Raw genomic sequence first — 19,599 nt, 5'->3', positions numbered from 1 at the left:
AGAAATTCTATCATTTAGTTGAACTTAAAGTAACAGTCAGATGATTTGTTCTTTCAAAATGTGGGGACCGGGGGATTTGTTTGTCATCTTCTGATGACTCTTGGTTCATTTTGTTACATAACATGATCATTGGAAATATATATAATAACCTACTTGAAACACCGACCTATGGGTTATCTATCACGTGTCAAAACGGTGGATGTTTCTCGACAATTTAATCTGGGCTCAGGACGTCCATCACTCATTCTCTTGGGACAGATCCGTAATTCCTCCTTGCTCATTGGCTACTTCTGAATTGTTCTAAAATCATAGTTATAAGCTTCTGGTTTTGTGAGTGAGCATAGATGATTATATGGAGAACATCCAATGAGGAGGAATTATAGGTCATCAGTGTCACAAGTGAATAAGTGATGGAAGTCCCGAGAGCCTTGGTATCGTTTATGTATCAGGGGCAAATTCCCAGTTTCATGTAAGCAACTCTGTACTTACTCTATTCTCTTTTTAATGGAATGCCAACCTTACAAAGACAGCTTACTTTTTTTGTAACTAACCTTATCCTGTTGTTCTGATGAGGTATCACTCTCTGTTTGTGATAGTTTGAACAGTATGACATCGTATTAAGGCAACTGAGAAACACGAAAAGATGCATTCATCATAAAGTTACTTCATTTGAGACTGTTTGAAACTGAGGGTGTGTCAGGGAGTCTTGAGTTGTGCATGCTTCTATGAAAATGGATTTTATTTTAGGTGTTGTAATTATTTTGGTAAGTTTATGAGAAAGATGGAGAAAACCCATCCTGTGAAGGATGAAATGACTTTTGACCAAAAATAGTTTGGGCTGACTGTTTTGCAATGAGGTGAAATGACATTTTGTTACCACTTTTCGTAAGAAATGGTGAACAATATGTATAAAAAAATGTTGTTTTAGTCTGTTTTCAGTCGTACAAATGAGAGATACCCATTTGTACGACTGAAAACAGACCAATAAAACATCGTTTTTAATCTGAAAAACCCATATTTACCCAATTATCTTTTGGCATCTTGCCATGTTTAAACTTGTTTGTTTTTCATTCATTAGCATCTTTAGTTCGGCAAGGTTGGAAACTGGACTTTTATAGTCAGTTAACTCTCTTGCCTCGGGAAGATGTTCATTAGTAGCAATACCAATCTCTTATTAAATTATTAAAAAAAAAATGTTTTTGAACACCTACTTTAAATTTAGTCCTCAAAAGAACTAATCAAAAATAGAAGGCCTTTGATCTTTAACTATTAATATGGGTCCATGATGAGGACTTGTTGACTTTCATGCTTATTGTTGAACACTGCGTAATCTTTCATGTTTCAGCCCTTATGTGTATATGATAGACTATATCCCAGGAAACACTCCAGTATCTATGTTATTTGTGCGTGGTTTATTCCTCTGATTAGGCTTAGAACTGATACTCTCACATAACCTCTTGACACGTCCATCATCTTACTGTTTGATCTGTGCAACACTCTAGTTGAAATAAAATCATTGCATGTTGGAAACTGAAAAAAGCATCAGCATTTTTTTTCTCAGATCACAGGAAGATTTCCTTCGTTGCAGCTTTGACTGTCTACGCTGGGTCTACTTTTGCTGGCTCTTTTTTTTATCATTGCCAACCACATTAAGATGCAATCAGTTACAGAAACAAAAACACCAATAAACGCATTGGATGCATCATCCAAGTGTTTTTGCATTGGAGGTATGGTTCTTTTCCCCCCTCAATTGAATTTCATTTTTTTCATCCAAGTTCCTGCAGTTTTGTCATTCTCTGCTTCCCCTACTATAAGATGTAGATGGAGTTATACATCACTATGTTAGTGAGGCATTGAATGCTCCATACAGCTGCCCGTGAAGCCAAGTGACATTAACGGTGTGTGACAATGCTGATGGTGATTAAGGACTGTCAGCTGCACTGCTACGCACTGATAATGGCCCCATGAGGGTGGCATCAACAGGCAATCTCAGCCTCAGGGTCACTCTGACATGGTCACTGCACTATTCTGAGTGTGTGTGTGTGTGTGTGTGTGTGTGTGTCTGTGTGTGTCCGTGTCCGTGTCCGTGTCCGTGTCCGTGTCTGTGTCTGTGTCTGTGTCTGTGTTCGTGTATGTGTCGACCGTCTCCGTGGTCTAGTAGTATAGTGTCCGCCCAGAGAGCGGAAGGTCCAGGGTTTGATCCCCGGCCACGTCATACCAAAAGACATTAAAATATGGTACTTGTTGTTATTCAGGCTGGTGCTCGGCATTAAGGGGCTAAAACAAAGATAGGTCGGCTCTTGAGTCAGTATACTGTGTCTGAGTGGGGTATTCATGTTAAACTGCGACATGGTATCTCAATGTGCTAGCACTAGTACTATAAATCAGCATCAGTGCGGACTAGTACAAGCAGCCGCACGTATGTTGCTATTTAAGTGCAATAATCTTGGGTGCGGCGTTAAACCCCAGTTTACCTCACCTCACCATTGTGCGTGTCTGTGTCTGTGTGTGTGTGTGTGTGTATGTGTCAGCGTCTCTCTGTGTCGTGTCTGTCTCTGTGTGTAACTGTGTCTGTCTGTGTCCATGTGTGTGTGTGTCTGAGATTTTTCTCTGTGTGTGTGTGTCTGTGTGTATCTGTTTGTCTGAGTTTGTATTGGTGTGGCTGTGCCTCTCTCAGCCTCTGTCTCAGTACAGTTATTTTATGACTAATTTTATCTCAGCTTTGTAATTTGTAAATAGAAACTGTGTTTTGTATTAGTGTAAGCCCATCCCAGATTTTAGAGGCAATTGACATGATATGTGTCTGCGTGGTGGCAACACCCAGATAGGTTGATTAATGTCAATGTTGATGACTCCTGGCCTTGTTAGGTCAAATTAGGAGTGTTGGAAACTTGTCTGAATTTAAAGCCAGCCAGTCAGACAATATTTGACAGCTAGTGGAAAGGTAGATTTTAGAAAACATTTTAGCAATCCTGTTCAAATGTAACTAATCTTGGACTGGTAGTCGGTTCAATTTTCCAACACTGAAGGTAATACTGCAGAACATCAATCATCAGTCTTTGGTACGACCTTCCCAAATGTTTGGTTTAATTGACTCATGTTTAGTGAACTCAAGATTCTCTCAAAAGAGAACTAAAATTCAGAGTTAGTAGCCACAACTTGTATATAGTTTCCAATGTTTATTGTACATAATACAGACATGAAGTGAACCTTGTCGTAACAACCTTTGGAAAAAATATGATTGTCTAAAACAAAAGGCATGAAGAATTTAAAAAATATATATCAAAAACATTTTGGAGTATGTGTCAGCATTTGTAGCCATTGCTTGTGATAAGGGCTGATGTAACAAAACAGTTTAAAAGCATTAATGTAAATTTCTAGACTACACAAATCTAAACCATTACACTATCAAAACATTTGCTTTGTTTCGTGTATCAGCCTCATTCATACACTGCTAGCTAGGCTCCGCAAGGCTCTCTCACGCACAAAGTCACACAAATGAAATTATTGATGGCAATGAATATATGAACAGATTGCACTTCGTATTTCTTGGTTGATGAAAAATGTAAAAAAGTACTTTGATTTTTAATGTCAAATTTTAAATTTTAATTTCAATTTGTATCTCTTCCTTACCAGTTCTTAACATAAACATCTAACCATTTAACCATGTAGCTATTACACAGGCATATGTGAAAAGGAAGTACTTCTATTTTTTTTATCTTGTGTAATCCAGAAGGTCAGCTAGGACAGTGAGAAGTTTTGCCTTACAGCAATTCCTTGTGTGATGGTAGTGAGGTGTATGGGATGGTCTGTTCATGCCCTCGCTTGACCGTCTGACCCATGCTGCTGCTTCATCAACAACAGCAGCAGCATAGGGCCAGGAGCGTCAGACGGAATTGTTTATTGTAGCAGAAGTAAAGGATAAGATGGAGGGCATAGTGGAGAAAGAAGCTGACACTGAACAGGTTGTACAGACTCGCAAACATACGACTGTCTGAACTAATCCAGCCCGGCAGGGCATACGCTAGCAGGTCCAGCAGACAGAATGGTGTGGTGAATATCACATACACACTGATTATCAGAATTAAAAGTTTCGACAAGGCTATTTCCTCCTTAATCTTACGGTTTAGAGTTAGTCCGCTGGAGTGTTTGACAGACATGTAGCGCCGTGTCATGGTGGAACGTCTGGTCCTACAACTGAGGGTTATGGAGATTGAAAGCATCATGAAATAAGGGAGAAATAGCGTTATAGTTTTAACATACCAGAAATACATTGTGTTGTACTCTGGCGTGGTTGTTGACTCCGTCTTTTCTGAAATGAGAACTGTGACATTACGTGAGGAATCAAAAACACCTGTAGCTGCGTATTCCCAGAATCTTGGTAAGGCGCTTACAAGACCTACACAAAACACCATCACAACCACAACACCTGCTTGAGCAGAAGTACACAGGGTGCTAGAGCGGGTTGCGGACACGGTGAGTGCCCGCTCAAAGCTCATCATCACAATAAGCCATATAGTAGTGTACCAAAACCAGTCCCGGCAGCTTATGGCATAGCCCTGGATGTAGGTAAGCACTGGATGGTAACCTATGTAGTGTTGAAGCACTAACACCACTGTGCAACAGATGAGGAGTATTGTTGCTATAGACAGGCCCAGCAGGTACGTGTCTAGGGACATCCTAATCTGCTTGGACAAGACGATGATGCTGATGATCTCGGTGACGAAGGCAAAGGAGATGATGACAGGCAGTGCCAGGAAGCAGAAATAGTCACTGATCTCCATCCAGTACAGGGTGGTGTTAGCTGGCTGGAGGCCATTTGTACACAATGCATGGGTGGTCAGGCAGTGCTTCAGAGGTGGGATCAGGAACGGAAAATCATTTTTCGGGTACAACACGAAATAGGGCATCTTCATTGTCATATAGCCGCTTCTTTTTTCACATATGACAATTTGAAATATTGTGGTGATCTGTGTTTGATATAATCACTGGCTCAGCATAAAGTTACTTCAAATCTTTTAACAGATGATAACTTCAAACCTTCCAACAGATGAATACAAGTATATATTCCAATTGTATGTCAATAATTAAATTCTAGAGTTAGGAAATGTTATTGGTGAGAATGATCAGTTTTAATGTGAACTGACCTGAATAAGTAGTTATAGAATCCGATCCTGATAAAAGTCAATATCTCAATGTTAGTACTTCCGTGGTGACAGTGTTACAAATGTGTCCGTCCTGGATCTGTCACACACAAGTAGCTGGGCAGGCTATACTGATAGGTCAACGCATCAAACTCCCTGTGTAGCACGACACCCTTGTCCGGTTGTAAACTTTCCTCTGTGTTACTCACTGAGTTCCTGATGGAAGAATGGAAGCAGTGGTCTCTATCTTTCCCAATGGCAATCATACAACGGGAATTTTTCTGAAGAATATTGATTTTCAGGGAATCTGATTTGGATGTAGCTCTCCTTAAGTTGTCACATGTGTGAGTCCAATTGTGTCAATGTGTGTCTCGTTCAGCATCAGTTCAGGAAAACCTGTAGGGCTAATAGATTCCCAGCATCGTTGGTGTATACTGCAAAGAAAATTAAGAGAAATGAATCCAATTTGGCACAGAGTTATGCCCCCGATTTCACTTGCTTCACACAAGCATGAAGATATAAGCTTAAATCAGGTACAAGGAGCGCTGCTTCTGCTTTCACCGTGGCGATTTGCTAGTTTTCTGCTTTGGTGGTGCTAATGATAGTGTTATCGGTTCATGAATTAATCATGGCAGAAGGAATGGATAATTTACATGGGGACAAGTCAATCACCTGATAGTTATCTAATGGTGATGGGGAATTCCTAGCCTGAGTGCTTTTACTCTTGTTTTTACTGCAGACACATTTACATTTTGATCGAACTTTGGAAAGTGTCAATAGATTAGGTTAACAGGGGCAAAAACGTTAACATATTTGAAATGAGAAGAGTAAATCCTCGGGAGCTGTTCAAACTTTTATGGGCTTTCAAAGTTTTTACGAATATTTTAGCCATGGTTATGTGTCAAGTCACATATGACTGAGCCCAACTTTGATCTGCTGTGATGTTCAGTTTGGTTTCTCATCTTGACCCATGATTCAACAACGAGGAGCAGAGAGTGAAGCATGCTACAAAAACATGTCCCTTTTTAGATAGAAATATCATCACGTTGACAAGAACACGTTTTGAAAATCAGGCTAAAACTATTCCTAATGTCTGTGTTGACTGATTGTAGGATTGAGAATGACATGCACGGACAATATTATTTGAAAACATTGTTTCAAAAAGTGGTCTCTTGAGTCCCAATGGTGATGCTTTATAAACTCTGTCTATATCGATTGTTACAAAACCTATTTCATCAAAATCTAAACTGTCGGGTTGAGAAACATTTGGCAAGGGCAAAATGATCTGTGGATTGCGGATGATAAATGTGATGATTGCAAGTGTTTTTCTACCATTCCAATAACTTTCATTCTGTCACGGGCAAGTTGTCAAACAGGTTCCTTCCTCCTGCAGTGTGTACTCTACTCCTCATTTTAATGGCTGGGGCTGTCATGTTAGGGGAAGAATGGGTTTTCCTAACTTGGAGCAAATGGCTTTTCACCAGTGAAAAATTTCTTTGGGGTCCTGATATACTGCAATCCCATGAGACACAAGATACAGCACACAACATCATACCACTCTCAGCTTGCTAGCAGTGTCTTATATAATGTTATGTAATTTCTCCCGCTTGTTCATCTTTGAATTTGAAAATTGACTGGTACCGTATTCCACCTTGAAAATAGTTGGTACTGTATTCTACCTTGAAAACTGACTGAGCCCAACTTTGATCTGCTGTGATGTTCAGTTTGGTTTCTCAAGAAACTTTTTTCTAAGAATAAATATTGCTAAGAATAATTAATTAGGAACAAAGTTCTATTTTTGGAGGAATAAAATTTGTATCACATCTCTGAAACATAACCTTGATCAGTGTTAGAAATTGGCACTAGTCCTGTAGTCCTTGCCAAACTGCGCAATAGTTAAGGTATCATAAGGACTAGTAGAAATTTGACCTTATTAAGTATTTGCTATATGTTATCATCATAAGTACTAGTGGACTAAATCTGTTAGTTTCTATCACTGTTAATGTTTTCGATATTGATGCAAACATGAGCGCACCGATGTGCACATAATCCATCACAAATTGTTTCAATATTGTATAACAAAAGTAGTACCCGGTATTTCAAGTTTTAGTTTTAATATCATGATTACATTATTTTTGTAAACATGTTAGCTTCTGCATATTTATCAACTTGTTGCTTTTGTAAAATTATTTTATGCTTATACTGAACTTCAATGCATGTATTCATGGATTTCAATTAAAATTAAACATATTAAACCCGAGATGCTCAGAGGTGTTCTATTGATATGTTTTTAGATGTAAATATCAGTATTTGAGTAAACCATTGTGGAGGTTAACAGTGCAGCCACTAGTTTCCTCATCTACAATCAACTTTGCCCCTGATCCTACACTGATGCCCTCTTAGTGTCCTCTGACTTAGTGAGGTTGAATCCCTGGTACGTTATACAGGCAATTACATTTGGGAGCGTCATTAGTTGGAATAGTCTCAATATATTGACTAAAAAGTATCACAAAATATCAATATATCAATTACTAACAAAATTAGTTATTTTGTATGCATAGATTAAAATTTCTTATTTTGACCTGCAATCAATCAACCTAGTGCTAATAATGAACGAGGTGGATCTATTAAATATTATAATTGAATTTTCTGTCTTCTTTCTGTCCATCTCAGCCATGGTAATGTCAACAAATGTAAACGTGTCTGTGGTTGTGAATTATTAATTTAGTTTTGATATTCATAAATTTGAATTTGGTACAAATTTGACGTTAAAAATATATAGATACATCGAAATCACGATATTTGAAGGCATCCTTATCATTTTGGTCATACCTCAAATTAAGGATTGTGTCATTGAAAAAGTAGCAGATATCGCATTAAGTCAAACGCTAGGTACAGTTTCAAAATGTGTATTTTGCGTGTTACTGTTTTTTTTGTCTGAATGTGATAATTGAATATGTGGTAACACTGGAAGATATTCGTATGAGTCTGTGACCTCGTTCTCCGCTGTGTCTGGCTGGGCCGCAACAACTATTGACAGACAGATTACAAGAGGATTCTCCTTTTTCATCAATGGTCTGATCAGATCCCTTGAAGTTACATAATTGTATTGGGAAGACCCTTTATCCTTTAATATGATGTAATTGTATTTCCGCTATCAGATGGCTTGCAGTAAGCCGGTTGTTGTGAGACTTTGTCACTTGGTAAGCTGCACCGGCATGTAGATGCTCCCGAGACAGGGAACCATTGATAATACTGTTATCTTTTGGGAAGCACCAATCTTACTACATCTCAAAGGATTCAATGAATCTGTCAGGGCCAACCAATCAAAATTACACAGCAATTTCTTCATCTGATGTTGGAAGAAACATTTTGAAGGTGATAAAGAACGAAAGTCATCGGACTAATGGCAGCTAATTCAGGGGAAGATCTCATTACAAGATGATGTGCAGATAACCACCAATCAGATGGCAAATAGCCACTTGAAATGACCATGGTTGCCCTTTGGTGTTGCAAGAATGCTCAGATGTCCTTTCAGTTTGGGTTGGATTGCTTGCTATAAATATACACCGTGTCTGAAGGTTCTGGTGCAGGAACTGGTGTCCTGTGTTTCAATTGGTGTAATGATTTATTGCCATTCCATCACCTTTACTACATATTCCCTTGTCAATAAATGTGTTGTATAAATTTATTATAACTTGTGACGGGTAAACTACGTAATGGGGTGATATTGATCATATACTAATGGGTTATGGAGTGTTTATATTGATTGTAAAGTTGAAAGACTTTCAAGAATATTGATCAGGTTTATATGTGACACCTATTATCATAACAGAGTTAGAGGTGTTGGCTGCTGTTGCATCTTGTCTGTTATTTGTAGAGATTACTGTGTGGCATCGAGTGCAGTTCAACATAAGTTAATAATGGAATGCACTTGAGATGCGGATGAAAGCTTTCAGCGTCAGCATGGCTGAGACGTATCAGTAGTTTGGAGGAAGTGGTCAGATGTTACAGCGGTATAATTACTGAAGTTTGGGTTGATTTTATTCATCTGTCATTTGATTGGTAAAATTATGGACAGTTTAAATTATTTTTTATGTGTGTAGCTATTTGTTGTTTTAGCTATATAGCATTTGTCAGGAACCATGTGGTTGATGTTGAATCTTGTATTATTTGATGCATATGTAAATGATGAAGTTTAGAAAGATTATAGCCAGTTCTTGATGCTATTAAAGCCACAATCACCTCAGTGTTAGCCCAACCATACACATAACACATAGAAATTGGCTCATAAAATCACAGAAAATCATAAAAGCATATTACCATAGTGTTTAGGTAAAAATAAAACAACTTATCCTGTACACCAAATGAATGAGAAGTGATTGGTCTAAACTAAGTCAAGGATGAAACAGAAAGAAGAAAAGAATTTCTAAATTTTGATGTTTTGTCCTGATTCATTGTCGATGGTTTATGAATTAACTTTGAAAAGTGTATGTTCTTATGATAAAATATTTGAATATGCATACATGTATGCACATAAGAGTCAATTTGCTGCATCCAGTTGAACTGGCCAAGCCATGGCCTGAGAAAATAATGACATTGCTATAAATGCTTGGTTATCTCATAATCATTGTCATTATAATCAGATCTTAGTTCTACTGTAATACAAAGACATGAGGACATCCCACTACAGGTCACATCAGACTGACCTTTCACATCCTTTGACCGACCGATGAAATTACTAACAGGAAGTCAACATTAGCCTATGAGAAAGCAGCTCTATCGAGCTTTACAGCACTGATTCAAAATGGTCACTTCTGTGACCGTGTTCTTAATTTATAATTTGAAAACTGAACAAAAGAAAATTATGAAAAGTCAAATAGATGGCCAAGACTGTACTTCCAAAGGCCTATGGAAAGTCTCCTCCATTTCAAATGTTTATCCCATTGAAGTAGGAGATAGATTATGATTTGATTTGGAATACCTTGTGATAATCTTTTTAAGGTTGCCCGTTCAGAAAACACCTTTGGACATTCACTTTTACGGCTTCGTAAGTGATGCTCTGATTGGTCAGATGGAAGGTCGTTCTGACATGATCTGAAACGTCTTTGTGTAGCGGTAGCAACCATTAAGATCTGATTTGAAAGAGATTGCCAATAACAATCAACAAGAATAGGGAGAAACTCAGTGTATAAGTCGGATTGTTGGCGTTGGACAGAATTGAGGATCATATATCTGTCTGTCTGTTTCATCTTAGGGCTTATGAGTGGTTGGCATCATCTTGTCAGTTAAAGAGCCAACTAAGATTCTGATTGGATGCCTACAATGTGTGGCTGGCCCAGACTTGATTATCTACTGACTGCGTTGTACTTGGCACTTTCAATGTTACAGAGCTCCAGACAGAAAAATATTATGAGAACCCAATCGTTTTCAGTTGCTTTAGTACAAATTTGCAAGAAAAATATAAAAAACAATTGCATGACAACACTGTTTTCGTAATAACCCAATGTATTCTATTTAAACTGCATACCTGATTATCTTTACAGATCTTTATTCACTGGTACTGATCAATTACAGGCATCACCTACACATAAACTTGACTGCAGTGAATAATGTACGAAAGGGCTACGTCTCACTTTAATATTAGGCTAAAAAAATAATAGTCTTGGCTCTCAGGCACCGCCCACATCATCATAAACTTCACCGCACGTTTCGTTTTTATTTCCATTTTTAAAAAAACAACCCAGAAAATCCTTAAATATTCCAGGTCCAACGGTAGTCAAATACTATAGTCCAGTTTTTACTCATCAAGGAATCCATTTATGTAGGGAGGCACTTTCCCAGGTTAATTGTACAAAATTGTTTATTCCGTTACACAATTGTTTATTTGGTTACATACTAGTTTGAACAAGGGGCAGTCAGATAACCTCATGGTTAAAGCGCTCACTCGTCACACCGAAGATCCAGGTTCGATTCCCGACATGGGTACATTGTGTGAAGCCCATTTCTGGTGTCCCCCGCCGTGATATTGCTGGAATATTGCTTAAAGTGGCGTAAAACCATACTCACACACTCACTAGTTTGAACACCACCCGCCCATACTATATTTTCAAAAACCATTGCCTGAGAACCATTTTTTTATTGTTTTTAAGCCAACAGGACATTTATCGATTTAATGATATAGCTGAAACAGCATTTAAGCAGAATTATTTTTAGAATGTCTTCTAATTGATTCAAAAATACCTAATAGACTGGACCCAAGGGACTAAAAATATATTCAATACTTGGAGAAAACCGTGAAACACCTAATGTGAATGATGACATGTGAGTAAATATTCACTGGCTGAGAAACTTTTCTGGAGCCCTGTTTGTTTGGTCATTTGTTGTTTAACGCTGCACTTAGCAATGTTCCAGCTATATGACAGCGGTCTGTAAATAATCGAGCCTGGACCAGACATTCCACTGATTGACATCATGAGCATCGATCTACGCTATTGGGATTCAATTACATGCATTAACCAAGTCAGCAAGCATGGGTTTCTGAAGACCACTTCTAACCCGGATCTTCGCAGGGTCTCTGCAGACATGACGTTACAATTACCTATGTTGGTCCTGGTTGAGTTTTCAGTAATGAGGATAAGAACTTAGATACAGTAACAAAACTATTAAAAAAGATGCAATTTGGAATTTGCATTTTGGAGCTTTTAATTGTGAATAAAAAAATGGTATATCTGTTATCCAAGAGCATTTGATACAGTGAATGTAAAATGTGTTCTTGTTATCAATAGTTTCAAAATTCAGATTCAAAATAAGGCAATAATTTATACAAGACTGTTTGTTTTTTTTAAATTGACCTCAAGCATCTGGTCAAATTGGTTGAGAAAATGTATAAAACAAGACAGAAACATAACAGAAACAATGTCCTACCTCTGTTCACCTGATGCAATCTTCCATTGTACCATGGATACATGACGTGTGATCTGGGCCATGTGCATGCTTGAATATTTGATCTGATGGTCAAGTGATTAATGTGATTGGGACTGTCTCCCAAGCAGTGCATCTAGCAATCTAGCCATCTAGTGAATGCCAGAGGACCCCCCTTTAGTAATAACCCTCGCCTTCTCAGGTCATGTTTCTATGGCAACTCACAAGCAGCTCTCAATTTGATCTACTTCTCAGAATGGCCTTCATTAATTATTCATTTACATTCACAAAAACATAAACATAGATTGTATTATTTTTAACAAAGTTAGTTGGATGCTTGCAAAAACTTTAAATGGCCTATGAAAGTTAATTCATTTGAATTGTATGAATATCATTTACCTGTACAGAGGCAGATCCACGGCTTTTAGCTCACCTGTCTGAAGTTAGTCTTATCGGAAACCACTGAACCAGCGAAGCTGAGATATCACATACTTGTTCCCACCAAGAGGTTTGAATCTGTTTTTCAGTATGGCTGCCATATTGAAAAGCCCATTGATGGCCATGACTTGGTTATTTATTTACAAGATATCATGAAATTTGGTACATATGTAGCTAGTTATTTGGCTTAACATGTAATGATATGTTCCGTTTTGCGATGTTTTTATATCGTAAATTGTGGCCTTGATCTGACCTTTGAGGTTCAAACACACCATACTGAAAGCTGAATCTTCTTACGGCCATCACTCAACCTTTTCTTTCAAAATGTTATGAGATTTGGTACAGGTGTAGATAGTAATGGGGCTGGTCTGATTTTCACTATATTTTGCATTTTGATCTTTATTTGACCATACTCCAAAATTATTTCAGCATGCATTCCCTTGCAATGTAGACATTATCTCCCCAGAATCCAACTTCCAATAAAGGTCAACCTTCACATGATTTTTCCCAATAATTATGAAAGCTTAATGAGCTCAAGAGGTTTGAATCCGATTTTCCCTCCATGGCAGCCATATTGAAAAAGCTATTTATGGCCATTACTTGGCCATTTTTGTACAAACTTTAGTATTTGTTTAGTTTGTTGTGAGATTCAACATATGTTTGAATATTTAAGTATCAACCTGTCTTCATTGATATATCAAACTGACTTCATATCCAGGTGAGCTACAGTGCCGTAGCACTATATTTTACAATGGTGGTCCACATTTTTCAAGTTTTAACCTTCAGTGGGTGGGGATGTCCACTTGACACTATAATTAAGTATTTCAGTAAGAAGAACGTATTTCTTTTTGTCATTTGGGTCCAAATGCCATATCACTCAGGTTGCCACTTCCTGTGTTCTTATATGAATTGTTATTCAGAGATGTAGAAGGCTCATCAGTAACATTGACACCCAACTTTGCGTTCTCTATCCACATACATGACCTGATGTGGTCTCATTTCTGTGCACATCATTGTCTCTGTAGCCTGATGACTTTAGGTGTTTGAACAACACAATTACATGAAATGGGAAAAATGTTTTAACATTACAGTGTTTTCAGGTAAACTGTTAACAATTCTTGAACACGACGTTGAACCCCATTTCCCCTCACCTCCCTTTCAAGCTTATGAACAAACATACATATTGTAGTGTGTAGTGATATTCCATTGATGGCATCATACAGGGTTAGGACATCAAGAAACAAGGTTACAATCCAGGGATGTTGTAGTTTAAAGAAAGTTTGTCCAATATGCAGCCTGTCATAAAATGGGCTTTATTTCATTTTTTTGTTTTATATGACACTGTGTATTTTCCTGTTTGAAGTTTAGTCTATGATTTTAAGCTGCATCTTTCAGAATGTTGCTATAGATTGCGTTAATATATGTTGTGAGAGGCTTTCTTATGACAGTTACTAGTAGCACATTGATACCAAAAATTATACAACTGACATCTTTAATTTGATGCCAAAGGCCAAAGTCTTCAATCACAGACTGATCTCGTTAGACATCTTAAATTATTAGCTGTGGCAGAAATTAGGAGGGACCGAGATCCTGATTTAAACTTTCTGCTGTCCAGATTTAGTTTAAGGACCCCTGAATCTAACATTAGAGTAATGACAGGGACCTCTTGACTTTCATGCTTAACTTCCAGCACTGATTAGATAGGACATACCATTGGACATACTTCATCTTAAGACATGGGATGTGAATTGGTTGACACTGTACATATTACAGTTCATTTTGACTGACAGGTGTCAAAAATCACAATCATATTCAAATACAATGAGTATAACTTTCAGGGTTAGAAACTAACAGTTTTTGTCCACTAGTCCTTATAATGATAACATATAGCAAAACCCTTAAAATGGGCCAATTTCTACTAGTCCTTAGGATACCTGTACTATTGGGCAGTTTGGTAAGGACTACAGGACTAGTGCCAATTTCTAACGCTGACTTTATTCTCATTTGCGGCACCGCTCTATCTTGGATGGATTAGAAAAATAGAAATTATACAAATGAGATTAATTTTTTACATAATTTGTGACAGAAGTAGCCTTTCATGACAGGGACAAGGACTTCTTCCAATTAAATACATATGTCAATATTATGGTAAAAATATTTCACATAATACAATTTAAACAGTATTAGCATTTTATCCCTTAACTTCATTGTAAATAAAATATAAAATTATGATCTATACAAATTTCTATTACTTTGAATGAATTGAAAAAATGCATGCCTAGATATGGTATATGTTATATATAGAATTAAAAGTATTGAATGACGTCTCTAGAAGTTCTGGCAAGTGTCTGTGTTGGCCTTGCCTTCCATAGATCTGATATTACTGTCAGTGTTGGAGGCGGGCACGGGTGGCCCAGTAATCTAAGGCGCCACGATTCGTTGTGCAGAGTTGCATCCCTTGGGCACGCCAGAAACATATGATTGTGGATTTGAATCCTGGTTCGTCCCGATTATGTTTCTAGGTTTGTCAGCACCATACCTGCGCTTTTGGGTTTCACCGAAGTGGTAAGCATCTGAGACCTGCATCACTTTGGGCTTTCCTCCCGCATGAAGCTGACACGCCATGATATAACTCGAATACTGTTAAAAGCGGCGTTAAACACAACTCACTCACTCAATGTTGGAGAATGTCAGAGTGCTTTTGAAGATACTCTCGTGCCATGGTAGTTCACAATTCAAGCCATGTGAAATTTAAGTGAGATGACACAGTTCCATGTCATTGCAATGCATGGAGAAGGTTACAGTCTGGAATACTTAATCTAATAGACTGAGGGCATGTGTTGTGTCCTGTGAGTCCTCCATTACGAAACAGCTGTGAGCAATGCTTGTTCAGCACTAACAATGTAGACTCTGTCTGTCAGATGACAAGTTGAGAGGGAAAGAGGCATAGCATGTGTACGCCTATGGTAATTGGATAAAGGGAGCTAAATCATCACTGATTAATGGAGGTATGGTGGTCTTTTTTCCGTGTATTCTTGGAGGCAATCAATAACTGAAACAACTTCAACCTGCAACTAATGTCTATTTTAAAGATGAACATGTTTTTTATATGTTTCAGTACTTTTGGTATGTTGTTGAAAAGTTTATAAAAATTATCACTTTGTAAGACAACTGTCTACAAGTTGAACAAAATAGTAATTGGAGGTTTGTACATATTCTAAAGGATATTCTGTTTAGATTATTTAAAGTCTTAGGGACTGACTATTTGAAATGGGATTGGTTGTGTTGGGATGGGGTGCCCTGTGATTTTATGAAAAAAAATTAATTGTCCCAGAAAATTTGTGAAAACAATACTTATGCTTCCGGATGTTTAAAATAGGAAATTGTCTGCCACAAAATTGACATTGTTCCAAGTGTTACAAGGTGTTTTTCCCCAAAATTATTATGCTCATGGTTCAAAATAATATATTATCTTGCCTTGCATCTGGTTTTAATGAGTGGGTCGCAAATATTTGAGCTACAGCTTTAAAAATGGTACATCTACATGTTCAAGTTTTTTAAATATGTCCTGTCGTCAAGAACATTGGCATCGTGGACATCTTGTGAAGACCTGGCACTGATCACATCACCATATCACATGTGCTCGGATAATCAGTGCCAGTTAGGTTAATGACATATGACTGAATAATTGATGAGACAGTGGTGTTTACAAGCAGAGCCACAATTAGATAAGTTTGGTGTAATTGAGTGTTTGATATTTTCCAGAAAGCTTTGTGTCACATATAATTCTTACCTGTAAGGGGGCTTTCTCCACAATTTATAAAGCTGTCATAGCATCAGATTCAGACAGTTTGAAGGCAAGAAAAGTGCCTCTCAATTCTGAGTTTCAGCACCGTCTCAGATAATGTTGGACAGTGGTCAGACAATCAATACCAGTCTTTAATTCCCCAGATCGCGGTGTGCAGGGCAACAGAGGAGGTCAGATTAGGTCCACTTGTCACAGTCAGAATATGACTCAGACCTAGCTTTCCAGGTTGTGGCAATTACTATCCTCACTTTGTCCAATTAAGAACTTGCCAGAATGTTGAAGTGCCGATTAGAGTTCTTCAGCAAGTACCATCCTTTAATGGGCCTCTACAGGTTTATGTGTCAAAAATGTCGAACATGCCTTTCTTTTGTCTCTTCCATTGAGGAAATGTTTAGTTTTGAAGAGTTCTTCTCAAGGAAACTGCCTTCCAGATTCTGCCTGATGTTTTAGTCCATGACACTTTGAGCTGCTTGGATATCACAAGAGTTGTTACATCACATGAGCTGTAATCTGTTGCTAGGCCACAGTTCCACAGGCGTGGGTTACCCACATGTCACAGTGGTGGAAGATGAACTCAATCACACAATATGAAGTCATTAATTGCGATCAAAGGTGTCTGTTTCCCGTTGTGTGAATGACAGCCTCAGTCAAGTGAGTAAAGGTTGGCAGACGTCCTCTGTTTGTCGTTAGCTGACACCAGATTTCCCGCCTTGCCTATAGCCAGCCATGCAGTGAAGCGCTCTGAGCAGTTCTGATTGCCAGGAGTGAGGGGTCACAAGCAGCCTGAGGTCACCTCTCCGACTGATGTCCCTTTCAAGTTGTATCACCCCAAGTGACGGATCGGATCAATACCCATGCATGGCAGAACATCCACGACACTGACAAAAACTCATCTCTTACTCTCTATAGCTGGTAGATGAAGGTATTAACGTGGCTAAAGGTTCCACATTAAAAACGATTTCAGCTACAGTTGCAGTTCATCTAATGGTACAGATGAAAGGGAGGAGCAATTGGGCACATTCTGGAAGTTGCATCAATTGGGAATCATTCAGTGTACATTGAAGTGAGAAATATCAGCAAATGTCCTGCGGGTTTGTACGTGAACACACCGCAGTCGGCGTCTGTTTCTGTGTGAACTCTTCTCTCGGTTCTCTCCCATACTCCATCGATCAAGTGAAAATGGGTTTGATCTTTAGTATTTGTCATTACCTTCAATTTGGTGATATTGCTCCCCCGCAGCCAATGAGAAGCTGGCGATGATGGTTAGTCTTTATGATGGGGCGATGATGTTCCCCACCATCCCCTGTTGCTTACTGCATTACAATCCACATATGTCCTATCTGTAACAAGACTTCATCACTCCGCTACTACAGTTACTGCTAGGCACTTCCTCTATATTAAATAATTGTGTGGAGGATCAATACAGATTGGCAGCGATCAGCCTTTATTTGTTCCCTTTTCTCATTAAACACCAAGAATGGGATCATTTATTACCTAAGGGAAGACTTCAGATGAAATTTCAAAGCCTTTGTCTTTGAAAATCAGAATAAAAGCACGGCGAGTCAGACCTTTGTTAGACAAAATTAAATGTATGGGGTTTTAGTGAATGTAGGCATGTTGGATGGCTGGTTGTTGTGATGGAATGCGTGCTGATGTTTGATTACCCGATAGCAGGATTAATGTTAGCATTTGGCAGACAAATACTTCCTGCCGCCATCCTGTCATTGTCTCTCCGGAGTGTAATTAGGAAATTAGTCTGCTTATGGAGCCAACTGTACTGTGGAAAATGGGTTGAGCTGCACAGGCCAAGGCAGGCAGATGTGCAAACTGATCCAGACATGCTTTCTCCTGCAGTAGTCAGCACTGACCTGCTTTCTCTCTTTAAAGACATCTTACAATTCATCAAAATTTCCTTTCATTGAAATAATGAGAATGCATTTGCAAACTTATTGTATTTATTTCTGAAGTGGTCATTTGCGCTGTTTGCGATATATTATTTTTCTTTCTGTGTAGCAAGCTTTTAGTTTGTTTTTGTGTGTAACTATTGAAGCAACCCGATTACTTAAGTCAGAATTGCAGTAATTCTGTATCATCATTACTTGGAGCAGATTTTGTTACTTCCACTTTGATGTAAAATCTTTGTGCCACAGAAAAGAAAGTTTGATCATAATGTATTTACTTCCATTCTGTTAACTTAATGTCTGGCTAAATGAGGAAAGGAACAACTTTATCAATAACAACTGCTGGTTTCTTGCACTTAGAGATGTTTCTATGTAGATTCTTACACATTTATCAAGCTGGAGCGATTACAACAAAATATCTTAGTTGTGCGCCAAACATTAAATCTTATCAATACTAAAAGTTACTCCTAGTAGATATACACTATACTACTTTTATAACGAACATGCTTATAATGAATTGATGGATATAATGTACTGTTTTTTTATCCCAACCCTTTTCTGTATATATGCTTATAACAAAGTACGGTTATAACAAACTAAAACTAGTAGTCCCTTTGAGTTCATAATAACCATAGTTTACTTAAGTAACTCACCCACCCTCATGAGTTCCATAGAGGAGGCGGTTCAGCCGAAATTGCTGAGCTAAAAGGCAACCTTATCTCTTTATGCTGTTATCATGAAATCTAACGATCGAGGTGACACCTCGCACAATGATGGTATTGAGACTGGTGGTTAAGGGCAAGAGACTTAAATATATACCTGAGAGTTTTAGTGTGATTAATGTTCAAGTGGAGTTCAAACAATTTCTTTGCTCGCATTGATACAGAGACAAAAAAAATTCTTGACATATTGGAGTTGATTGTCATGTCAAGTTCACTGAACATGGGCAGAAACAATGACATACATAACAAGCTCTCAACAAACACCGTTATGTCACACTTTGATCTGTCAGTTATGGTTGTCACGAAGTAAAAGCTTCAATCTCATTGATATCAGACCTTAGTTCTTGCTACTGCTAAACAAAGATCTGAGGACATCCCATTACGGGTCACGTCAGACCGACCTTACGCGAACCGAACTGAACTGACCGACTAATGGAATGACCAATCAGAAACCAGCTTTCTCGTGCTTTACGGCACAAATTTTAAATTGGCGACTACGCTTCGAAACATATTTTTACAAATTCTTGATTACAAATTTGAAACCTGAACAAAAAAACATTCTGGAATGACTAATAGATGGTGTAGAATGTAAGGATTCAGTCGTTAAACCCGTAGCTATCATTCGGAATACCCCATGTTAAAGTTTTCGAGATTACATGATT

General features: G+C 38.1%; 2 protein-coding genes across 2 annotated transcripts in view; one reads left to right on the top strand and one right to left on the bottom strand.

Moving 5' to 3' along the window:
* The window catches only part of LOC139452711 (dynein axonemal assembly factor 9-like), a 179,601-nt gene that overhangs the window by 107,611 nt on the left and 52,391 nt on the right, over positions 1 to 19,599 (top strand). The gene's annotated exons all lie outside the window — the stretch shown is intronic.
* On the bottom strand, positions 3,210 to 17,619 carry LOC139452408 (somatostatin receptor type 3-like). Its single transcript, XM_071233878.1, has 2 exons — positions 16,300 to 17,619; positions 3,210 to 5,578 (listed from the first exon to the last, which is right to left on the bottom strand). Exon 2 carries the CDS (start codon positions 4,920 to 4,922, stop codon positions 3,855 to 3,857), a length of 1,068 nt encoding a protein of 355 aa, XP_071089979.1. The 5' UTR covers positions 4,923 to 5,578; positions 16,300 to 17,619; the 3' UTR covers positions 3,210 to 3,854.

The sequence above is a fragment of the Haliotis cracherodii genome, unplaced genomic scaffold (assembly GCF_022045235.1).
Source record: "Haliotis cracherodii isolate W230 unplaced genomic scaffold, xgHalCrac1.p SCAF_9, whole genome shotgun sequence".
Lineage (NCBI taxonomy): Eukaryota > Metazoa > Mollusca > Gastropoda > Lepetellida > Haliotidae > Haliotis > Haliotis cracherodii.
Note: the sequence above shows the minus strand (reverse complement) of the source record. Positions and strands in the feature narration are given on the sequence as shown.

What these genes read in the sequence shown, in the direction of transcription:
- LOC139452408 (XM_071233878.1), bottom strand. Translation starts at nt 4,922, where the DNA reads ATGACAATGAAGATGCCCTATTTCGTGTTGTACCCGAAAAATGATTTT.